Below are 11,854 nucleotides of genomic sequence, written 5' to 3' on the forward strand. Positions count from 1 at the left end.
ACTTTACAACGTAACCGCCATTAAACAATCAGGAGGCAAAAATCAATCTCTCTCACAGCAGAGATTGAACCAGCGACCCTTTAGTTACGATTTCTGCTCTGTAACCACTATGCTACATTGACTGAACCTAAGGCATGCAGTGAAATTTGGGCGCAATGATAAAATGAACAGCTCTCAAGGTTATTTGAGGTCACCATAGGCATTCTGGCATTAGAATTTTTATACTTATTTTTTCATATCTTAATGCTTTTATTGCAGCAGTCTCTAAACGGGCCCTGCCACTGAGCATGGGGAAAATACTCCTATTTCCGGCTCATCAGTTTAAAGTCTCGGATCTCTTCATTCGTACCAAAGAGCCGTTCAAAAGACTTGGCTCGGTCGCGAACATATCACTATTACTCACACACACACTCAACAGTTCTCTTGCAGACTCTCCCTCGCATATTAACATGTAATTTTGCCTTTTCAAAAACACATCAAGCAGACTATTGATACACTTCTGCTCCCACAAAGGTCAAGCAGCTACACTTCACATGGCCAACTCTGCCCTCAGACACCGCCTCACCTGCCCTGTCAGGTTAAAGGTGTGCATCTCTTACCTGCTCTGGCCTGCTGCGGCCCGGGAGGAAACACACCCGTGTCACCTCACAGGCCAGGCAGCCCGTCTCCACGGTGAGGCTCAGGCCTAAGCGTCTGCTCCCTCTCAGCGCAGGGCCCGGGCGTCCACCAGGCTGCAGCCTTCACTTCATTCTGTTGTGCCAAATGTGCTTTTTTCAGCAGCAGCAGGCAGCAGCCTAGTTTGGTTCTGCAGGCTGTTCAGGGTTTTTCAGCAAAATCAGTTTAGACCCCAAATGGAAAACTTCAATATTCAATTTGATTTTTACAATTACACTGTTGTCATTTAGCATACATTCTGATGCAGAGCGGCTTACATGGGTTACAATTCATACAGCTGGATGTTTACTGAGGAAATTCTGGGTTAGGCACCCTATGCAAGGCTGCAAGAGCAGTGCCCCAGCAGGGAATCGAACCAGCAACCTTCTGGTTAAGCACCCTGCTCGTCACCACATGATCCGAGTACAACCAAATACAACCTCTGCAGGACAAAAAGAAGAGGCCAGAGGGGAATTGTAAATGTGTGAGGCTTTATTGAGCGAGTGGTCGCAGAGAGAGGCAGGTCACTCGTTCTCCTCGCTGCGGAGGCGAGCGTTGGGGTTGGTGATCTTGATGGCCAGCTGTGCTGCTCTCTCCACGATCAGCTTCCTGTTCTTGGACGACACGTTGTGGGCGATTTCTGCGCAATGTGTCCTGCAGTAGGGAAAACACTGTTAAACAAACGTCACACTCCATGTGTTCAACAAAACGCTACAGCTGATGCTACAACAAGGAATCTGGCAGCAAAGTCACTTTGTTCTGTCTGGCAGACAGTTGTGTGAACCTAGAGAAACTCAGCTGCAATTCTCAGTACTACCCAACAGTAACAGTGACGGAGAGGGCAGGAACAGCACTGCTGACGAGGCACAACAGCCACACAAGTTTATTTATCACTTTTGCCATTGCGAGTTCTAGTAACAACCAATCCCACTTTTACACCTCTTACATGCAGGAACACATTTACACACACCGGCACATTCAGAGCGCCTGAAGCATCCATTCTTCACCCTCCTCCTTTTGGTCAAATTGAATCCAAATCTACAATGTGATTCTCTTATTCACAGTAAGAGTCATTTTTATACATGATCACAATGGTATCATTAAAAATGGATGATGCCACACGGATGGGGTGAGTGATCTCCTCTGCCTACAAAGACCTCCAGAGCTGGGCCCACACAATCGCTTAGACTGCAGACATCAAATGGACCCCAAAAAGCCACGTTTCTGCCCTGACCACAGCAAAGCAACCCCTTTATGTTATCGATGACTAACAGGCCCACGTTAATCACAGCGTTTTCTGTGGAAAGTATTTTGATTCATTTAAATCTGTATCATATTTGTATTTCAGTGAAGTGAAGGCAGACATTTTTCCCACTGGCTGGTTTAAATCTGTGAAATGATTGGACCACGTGGCGAAGCTCCTCCCATGCAGGTCACTACCAGCAAGTCCCCTTCAGAAGCTCGCATTCCCCTCGCAGTGGGAGGCCGTCTCGGCTCTTACTTGTTGCTCATCATGAGGACCTCCAGCTCCTTGATGTTGTGGACCAGGAACTTCCTGAACCCGGAGGGCAGCATGTGCTTGGTCTTCTTGCTGCTGCCGTAACCGATGTTGGGCATCAGGATCTGGCCCTTGAACCGCCTGCGGACCCTGTTGTCGATACCTCTGGGCTTACGCCAGTTTTTCTAACAGAGAAAAAAGGCAAAATGAAACCGTCTGAGAGGAGACACCCAGTGATGCAGTGTGTGTAGCTGGAGTGGAACGCTGGCCGTGTGAAGCCCGACCTCTCTGCAGGGGAGGACGGAGAAGCGCACACTGGCCACCCACCCAAACCACAGGGCAATCTGCGCATCACTAGCATTTAACACACAAACTGCTTGCATGCTGCTCAAATCAAACGCCACAGGACAGAGATCACAAGCACACCGTGGGAGGGAAATTACTGCCTGTGACAAATGGCAGACAGGTACAGTGAAATATTACAGTCAATACAGTATCAGTGAGGACCCCAGACATCACACAGATGTGCATAGCAGAGACAGTTTGGGCCTTGCGGTGGCTTTCACACACTCTGCTGACCCCCACACACATGCAGCTGCATGCACAGTGATCCTGCATGCTGTGGCCGTCGTACTCACCGCGATTTTGACATAGCGGTCGGACTGATGGCGGATGAACTTCTTGGTCCTTTTCTTTACAATCTTGGGCTTGACCAGAGGCCTTAGTGCTGCCATGGTGTCTGACGAGCAAGAGAAGAATAACGTTAATTTCTCTACAAAGCACAAAATACCACCTGTTTTCATCCAGAAGCTCAGTCCAGACTGACCTGCATTTAGCACTTACTGCCCTGCAGAGCACTGCACGCTGCCTTCCCCAACACCACAGCACAGGCGCAATCAACACTACCACCCAAAGGTACGTCTCACTGCATGAAGCAGAACTACAGCTACTGGCAGCATTTACCGACACAAACTTCACTTCGCTGGCTATGGAGCCGCCAAACATATCGAGCATCAGTGAAGCCCAATCAGTCTGGGAAAAGGCTGAAACTTCCCCCTGTGCTTGGGGGCCTCAATCACAGGAATATCATTTCACTTCTACTGATCAGGGCAAAACGCTCATCCACCTCAACGTGGCACCCGAACAGAGTGAGCGCAGTGCAGAATCACACCGTGATACCGACTAACCGGGGACTAGCTGTCATCTCAACACTCAGGCCTTTGAATCCAACTCATTGCCTTTATTTTTACACCAACTGCCAGTTAGTACACCGAGCACAGGCTTTCGCACGGCAGCCGCGTCTGGGTTAGGTTTGTCTCTTCAATCGCCTCTCCCTGCAGTGTTAACAGCTATTGATAAATTCCGGCTACAAGGACAAGACATTATTTGTCCTCCTGCTTTCAGGCAGCGTGGATGGGCACAGCGACACGGCCATGCGCTTCAACGAGCTGCTGCTAACATGCGGCTCTACTGCAAGAACAAGCCCCGAAGCCAAAGAGCACAGCCTTACACTAACGGCACAGGCCTCGCCACATATAAACATTACACTGTCCCGCGGCTCAAAATGACCTTATCACCTACATCGCATTCAGCTGACTACATGGATAAATAATAGTTAACGTGGGATAAATTCAGCCGCACGGTACCGCACTGTCGAGGTGGAGAATACGGAGTACCGCAGATCACTTAAGACATGAGCAGCGGGCCAACATCTACGCTCTGTTTAACAGCACCAGTACACAAATCTCCGGAATAATGCCACGGACATCTACTTTACAGTGTTTTTTGAGGGTTAATGTCTCTAAATGGTTTCTAAAAACGCAGACTGATGAGATGATGAAAGATTATTTTGCCTTACCAGCGGTGTGACTAACCTCCTTAGACAGCGGAGAGGAAGAGAGGGAGACGCAGGGGCCGATGGGAAATAAGAGCGGACCGCGGGAGGAAGCGCAACACGGATTACTTTTTTCTCCTTAAACCATATTAACTACACCTGCAGATCTATACACTGCTTATGTGTGGGATGTAGCTAAATAATTTAATATTTCACTAGAAAACTGTGTGTTTCACAAACATATGCTTTATAAATCGTGTTATCATTTGTAGTTATCTTCCAGGACCGTGAACGAACCCCGGAAGCTTTTGGCAGCGTCGGTGATCACCTCCGGGGGAGGTGGGGTGCTGGCGGTGCTGCGGGGATTCGGGGGAGAAGGCGTTTCACCATTCATGCCTGTACGTTTCATGCAGGACGACATAATGAGAGAACCAGCCCCCGCCTCCTCGAACCAAACGAACGGAGAGGGTCTTTCAAATCAAAGACAATTTCCAAGTTAGCAAAGTAGCGAGTGACCTAGCGAGCTGTCCTATTGTGGATTATGATCCTGAAACAGTACTCTACTACTGTACCAGACTAGACTAGCTACGGCACTGTCGACTGTGATTGCCAGCCAGCTACTTTGCTGGCTTGTTATGAATGTGCACCTCACAAGGGCACCATGTTACCCTGCATGTTTCCTTCATGTAGTTTATATATAGTTAATATATGTGTGTGTTCCTCCAATGGGCTGATCCTCCATGAATCACTGCAATGGTCTGTGTTGTTGGTATCTCTGGTATACTGGTATTGTCTATTGTCAATAATAGGGTCATAAATTTGAAAATGAAAATGTCATTCAATATAATTTAGAGTCATAATCGCATCAACATTTCCACTTAAATGCTGTACAGTCAATAATTCCTTCCACCTGCTTCAAGTCCTGTTTAATCCCAAGTACTAAATGTCACTCATGCACTTAACACAGTGCAGTCTGTATTCAGTCATACCTGCAATTAACTAAGAACCAAAAACACAACAAATATACTCTAAAAATGCTATACTTTACTTGATGCCACATGCTTCTTAATATTCACACATTTCATCATGGAAGCCAACACTGTAATATTTCTCTTTCTGTGTCATGACTGGCCTCTAAAACACACAAACAGGCTTCCAGTCATGAAGCGGAGTGTGTCTCTCTCTCATCAGCATTACAGACTGAATCTGCTAAGATCAGCGGTAGGTGTCACTTCCTGCAGGTTCTGCATGTGTGCAGGGTCTTGCAAACCACAGCAAACAGCTCAGAAATTTGTGCTGAGAAGTTCACCAGGTGAGGAGACCATTTACTTTATTCATGAGCATAATAGCCTTTAAAACAGTCAAAATATGAGAACATTAGCATGCTCTCTACATATTACAGTATGTGCTCGTAAAACTGTTCCAATGGTTCTGAAGCATTGTGCCATTAGAGGAAGTTGAGTCCAGTTATGGGGACTGTTACTTTATAAATTGATGAAAATCTCTCTGAAGCTTGTTTACATGATTAAAGGCCTGCTATCCTGTTTGTCCTCTTTCCTTCCAGCAGTGTGAGTGAGAATCTTATCTTGCCTGAGAAATATTTGCTTAAGGAAAAATTCCTGAATGCAGATTACACTTATAGTTTATAGGATAATTTATGCATCGGCATGGTGTATTAATTATTAAACTTAATTATGTAAAATCAGATGGTGAGATGGTGACTTTGTTGAGAGCTATCGATTTCCATGAGATTTTTAAATCTCACTCTGCCCCCTCTCTTGGTTTTTGTTAGAATCAGGAAGTGAGAGACGTGTACGGTTGGTTTGATGTACTTGGTGAGTTCAGCCTGAGAGTCACTGAATATTAGCTGCACGTGATTTTCTGTGTCCATTTTTCAGCCAACATGGACAGGAGACCAATTCTGAGGTGAGTAAATGTTAAATTAGCATTTTCTAAACGTTTACAGCTCCAGATTTTATTAAATTTAAGAGTCTCTGCAGCACACAAATGTATATGTAATATATCCAGAAAAATATAAATCCCCATTTTTGAATCATTATTGATATTGCAAATTACAAAACAGTCATTGTCCAACCCATACTGAAATCTGGCTGTACTGAAATAGTCACAGGATTATTGAAATGGTTACAATTTCTATAAATGATGTTCCCTTTTGATCTGTTTCATTTTTTAGTCATAATGAATTCTCCTATGGTGCCATCAGTGAAGGATTCTTACCCTCAGCAACAGGAAGTCCAGGTAATGTAAAAGAGGAAGCTGACCTTAGATTGTTCCCCTAGCAGCTACACTTAAAAGTTCCACTAAAGTGTTGGCCTCTCCACATCCTGAGTAATTTAGGTCCATCTGGGAAAACTAATGTCGACTCTGGGGAACATTCCATACTGCACTCCAAATCCCATAAACCCCAAGTGGACTCATCTGAAGCTGATTTCTCTCTCCCGTTGCTCTTGATAACGTGTCTGTGTGAAGATGCAGTGAGAGAGATACTGCTGTCAATAACTTTGCAGTAACTTTGTCTCTGGAATCACCCCTGGCTTTGATTTAAGATGAGAACACGCAACTGTTCCGAAATCGCGTGTGCAGCATCAATCCAGCTAGCTATTGGGATTAGCTTGAAAGTTATGTAAAAAATGAATTACTAAAACAGTTCTTAGTATGTTTTCTTTTTATTTTTCCATGACTATCATGGATAGTCCTACCTCCAATCACACCTCCTATCAGCCTTCAAACCATATGTGCTTTCCAGATCACTCTGCTCTGCAACCTTGGGGCAGCTGGCCTTGGGATTGCTCCTCTCAGCCACGATGCCTGTCTGTAACATATCTGACTGTGATATATGGTAGTGTATGTACTCGAATTTGCTGAGGCGAGCTGTCACGTGACTCGCTGATTTTCAGCCAGTGCTGCATCTCATCCATCACTCACGGGTCTCTGCGTGACCAGCTTCAGCTACGCCCACAACTTCCCTGGAGATGCACCATCTCAGAACCACCACCAGAGGTCGCCCGCATTCAGCCTCCCAGGGATTTATAACCCTGGCTCTATGCGTGACATTACATTATTGTTATTTAGCAGACACTGTTATTCAGAGTGACATACATAGGTTACATTTTCTACATGTTTTGTTATCCATTTATACAGCTTAAGTACAGGTTAAGTACCTTGCCCAAGGGTACAGCAGCAGTGCCCCAGCAGGGAATCGAACCCGTGACCTTTCGGTTCCTTACTGCTACGCTACACTACCATCTTCAATGTAGAAACACGGTCACCTTTCTGTATTTATAAAACCTAACCCAATGAAGCTAAAATCACTTTTACATTTTGAGATGGAGAGTTATAGCTCCTAATATGACCTTTACATTCAATGGGAGGCAGGGTCTTCAGTAGCAGATTGTGTTTTTTTACAGGGCAATTTCATGTGAAGGGATGATGTGTGTCCTTCAGTTAAAAATAAAAACCACACAAAACCAGTTTGTACATGAGGCAGTGTGGTAATTACACCACAAGGATGTGGAGCTTGAAAGAAAGGTGACTGAGGTTTGGACACCGTTTCTGTTTCTCAGAAAGACAAGCAGGAAATAAGGTCATTTGCAAAATTCCATAAATGTACTTTTTAATAAGTGTCACTTCAATTTGTTCTAATTAATATATTATCCAAGATGAAATATTTTAATTTATAACTAAACCTGACACTATAGTAAATAGCTCCAGACAGGAGCTGTGTGTAAATGGTGATCAGGTCCGCTGTGTAGTTTAGGGTTAGGGTTATAACCCCTTCTCTCCTCACTTCACTGGTTTCCTGTTATCGCTCTCATGAAGTTCTAAACCTTGGTGCTGGCATACAGGACAGTGAATAGGACAGCCCCTTCATACCTACCATTGGTCTTCAAACTATATGTACTGGCCAGTCCACTACGTTCTGCAACCTTTGGGCAACTGGCTGTCCCCTCCTGACGGGGTCACTCCTCTCACGATCCCTGTCTGTGCTGGTCCCCCAGTGTTAGAATGAGCTTCCCACAGGGGTCAGGACAGCGGAATTACTGGCCATATTCTGATGCAGACTGAAGACCCACCTCTTCAGACTGCATCTCGGTGCCACCTTAATCCCCACCCTCTAACGACTGCTACTTTTATTACTTGTCACTTATTTTACTTGTAGTATCACCATGTGTTATAGCTACTGTGAGCTAGTGATTGTGTCATATGCTGTACTTGCCTTTGCTTAGTTTCTAGGCTGTCTGTTCAGGTTAGTTAAATTGCGGTAGTGCTTGAATGGTGTTATGCTCTTCACTTGTCATGATGCCCTTTAATGCCCTCTTTGACCGTACGACATACAGGTTCCACACCAGTACTGCAACACTGCATAAATACTGCTATCACATCAATGCAACCACCATGGAGGACTGCACACATTAGGTCAGTGCCACTCTCACAATAATGTAACCACCACACCAGTCCTGCAGCAACTCATAAATACTGCTATCACAGTAACGTAACTAACATACCAGCACTGCAAACACAACATGTATGCAAAATGTTACACGAGCCCCCTCCAAAATTAATATGCAGCACAGCATTCCGTTTTAAGATGAGTAAGAAGGCTGTAACCCTCACTCTCATGATACCCCACTAATCAGTTCTTCCCCCATAAACTGCCCTCCTGCCCCTCCCCACCTGAGCAATGCCTCGCAGTGTGTGCTGACAGACAGTGAGTTGCTTTATATATATATGTATGTATGATATTCTGTACCATACATCTACAGATGCTCAGTGCAAGTGTCCAACTTGCACAAGACATAGAAACTGAATCCTCTTTTGAACCCATACCAACAACAATGCTGGTGTGCTTGTGTTTCATCCTCCTAGCTGATGGCAAAACCCCACACACCTTTGCACAAGCCAACCTCAGTGTTGAGGTCGGAGATGCACAAGCCAACCTCAGTGTTGAGGTCGGAGATGCACAGGGCTGTTTACCGCACTCTGCTGCGCTTCGTCTCCAGCTTTGGTGTTAAGATGGAGGCTGTGCAGCGAACAGAGGTCTGTGCCACATCCTTTACAAAATCAGGATGGAAAATGTTGCAGGTGTGCAAATATGGTTGGCATGTAGACACACACACACACACACACACACACAACACAATCACACGCATACACACACACACACTCAGTATGTGCATGCAGTACCTTAAAACTGATTGCTACTCAAAAACTCCATAATAATTTTCAAGATATTTTTTTCCCTAAATTTGTCTTTTTCTATCACCAGATTACTTGTTCTTATGTGTACCAAATGAATGTATGTGTGTGCATGTGAGGGATGGAGTATATCTTATATTCTTCATGTGGAAAGCCATTTTGTATAGGGTTTGTGCCACTCAGGCTGTGAAACGTCGTTGCAGTTGTTCACATACCTGCCATGGACAGGGGTTTAAAAAGTTACATAAACAGCAAACACGCATTCTTATAGTTCTGCTTTTCTTCTGAAGTTTCTTCTTATTGTTTTACTGATATTCAATCTGTATAATGCTGCCCCCGTATTCTGGTAAATTCGGGGATGTTAGAAATGGTGCTGGAATTTGCTGTTGTGGCAGGGGAGCACATCACGCTGAGGCCAGCACCCATGTCTCCACCATCTCACTAGTGCCAGTTTTGCCCGTACTGTGATGATAATGTTCGTACCATTAAGTGTTTTATCCAAAACAATTTTTTATGTTATTTTTCTTCCTAGTGACATTAAAGCTCTTTCTGATGACAGATATTTGCTCACACGTGCCATTTAGTCTAACCAGAGGGCCTTATTCTCACCGGTTATCGTTTTCTCCTCACTGTTGGCAGCAATGTTATCACTGGTGAAATACATTTCCCTGCATCTTGAATTGACAGTAAGATTCATTTCAACGGGAGGGACTAAAGGAGAAAAGCTTTCTATATTCTATCCACACTCCTCCAAATGGTGTTTTTTCTACCTTTCATTGTCTTTTGCCATATTTTGTTTGACTTGCCCCTCACATACCTCAGGAACTATAATTTTATGTTAAAGTTGTTAGCTGGCTAAGAGGCCTTGTGTAGATATGATGCAACAGTTGTTTTGTTTTCTGTGATTCATGGTCAACAGATGACATTTTACCTGATCAACCCCTGGTTAACTAGTGACATTTGGATCAGTGACCACAAAATTCTAGCTAGAAGCAAATTTAAAGCCACTAGTTCGAAAAAATAGTATTATGAACGTTAATACCACTAGTAAGAAAAAAGACGTTATATGTGAAAACGGTTCTTACTCGTACTGTGGGACATAATTTTAATGGCAGGCATACTTTTGCAAGTGTTTCTACTGACTTGAAGACTACTGACTTAAATAGTTAGCACCTGTGAGTAACTTGGCGTTTTTGTAAGATGAAAGCCTTTTTTAAATAGGTTTTCTACATGGCGGAGTTTTGCATGTATGGGTTAAGATGAGTATGTAGTGACTCTCATGCAGACCTCGCTGATTTCCTGTGTGGGTTATGTATGTTGCACATAATGTATGGCAGAGGCTTGGCTCCGTTTTTCCCCCCTTGACATTCGTCAACTGATTGGCTGGACATACTAGTGACGGAGACCATAAATAATAAAAACACACGTCCTGACATCCTAAGGAATTGTACTCATATAAAAATACAGTATATGCCAAGACTTTGTTAGAATCTTCTTCTTGAAGACCTGCTCCTCGGTTCAATCAGGATTTTTAAAAGTAGGTGAGAAAAAAATTCTCTAAGTTTTTATTTCAGCACCAGGAAAACTATCTCTGCTTGTGTAACAATATTCTGGTCGGATTTCACTAAAAATTAAACAAAATTGCATGAAAGAATATGTGAATTGGCATTTTATGCTACGCTGTCAGTTATGAAAAAACGCATAAATACACTCTGGCCATTTGTTTTATGGCTGAGTGTTGAGTAGGCTATGTTTTTTTCCGTGATTTAGTGGAGATGTTTGGGTGTTCCGTCAGATTTATTGTCTATTATGTACATTAATAGATTAGCCAACCCACTTGCATGTGATAATTATACTGTTAAATACAGATTAATGTGTGCGTTTTGCTGATGTTCAAAGTGAATAACTCTTCTAGGTGCTTCTTTTCAAAGCAGATCCTCGCCATCCTTAGCTGAACCCCGCAGCTGCTGGTGCACTTATCTTTAAACGTGTAACTTTTCCTCAGTTTGTTTTCATTATTAATCTGAGAAATAATCATCCATCAGAGGCCTGTTTTCTTTTTGTTTATTGTGTTCTGTAGTGTTATAGTATCATAGTCTGCTCCACATTAAATACATTAGATTAAATAGAGTATTTGGATTACGTTAAATTGTTCTCATTATTAAGAAACCAGAAATCTTTGATGTAAAGCTGTCATGTTTTCGCAAGTGTTTATACAGTCCAAACACTTTAATATGGAGAAAAGAACTACCATATTAACTTTAACCAAATGAACAGGAATCAGATGCTTCAAGTAAGTGGAATTCTCATCTCAATTAACTTTGCTAATTAATCCTGCCAAGCAAGTAAAACACATTTAGGATAAATATCAATGAATTCTCCGCCACCGCCAGATATCACCCACTGCTACACAAGTCTAACCTGGGACTAAAAGATAAAAATGATGTCTATCAAATCATTGAACATTTTTACGGAGAATTTTGCAAAAATACAATGGCATGGTGGTGGCGTGTAGTGCATTGGTTTACTGTGGAAGTGCACGCAAATGAAAAATCCTCCAGCACACGTTAGGATGTGAACTCAGACCGCCAGAACAGTGTGGTGCCAAAGGAACTGAGAAGATGCCGGTTTCCATTCCCGTGCGGGACACC

At 43.6% G+C, this 11,854-nt stretch overlaps 1 protein-coding gene across 2 annotated transcripts; it reads right to left on the reverse strand.

Moving 5' to 3' along the window:
- Positions 1–1,126: 1,126 nt before the first annotated feature.
- LOC118780711 (60S ribosomal protein L32-like) lies at positions 1,127–4,092 on the reverse strand. 2 transcript variants are annotated; one of them, XM_036533359.1, is made up of 4 exons: positions 4,011–4,092; positions 2,791–2,891; positions 2,156–2,337; positions 1,127–1,308 (listed from the first exon to the last, which is right to left on the reverse strand). In XM_036533359.1, exons 2-4 carry the CDS (start codon positions 2,884–2,886, stop codon positions 1,179–1,181), a joined length of 408 nt encoding a protein of 135 aa, XP_036389252.1. In that variant the 5' UTR covers positions 2,887–2,891; positions 4,011–4,092; the 3' UTR covers positions 1,127–1,178. The 2 variants fall into 2 exon arrangements, with proteins under 2 accessions (XP_036389252.1, XP_036389253.1); XM_036533360.1 differs by having other exon boundaries at positions 4,027–4,049.
- Positions 4,093–11,854: the final 7,762 nt, after the last annotated feature.

This window comes from Megalops cyprinoides, chromosome 7 (assembly GCF_013368585.1).
Source record: "Megalops cyprinoides isolate fMegCyp1 chromosome 7, fMegCyp1.pri, whole genome shotgun sequence".
NCBI lineage: Eukaryota > Metazoa > Chordata > Actinopteri > Elopiformes > Megalopidae > Megalops > Megalops cyprinoides.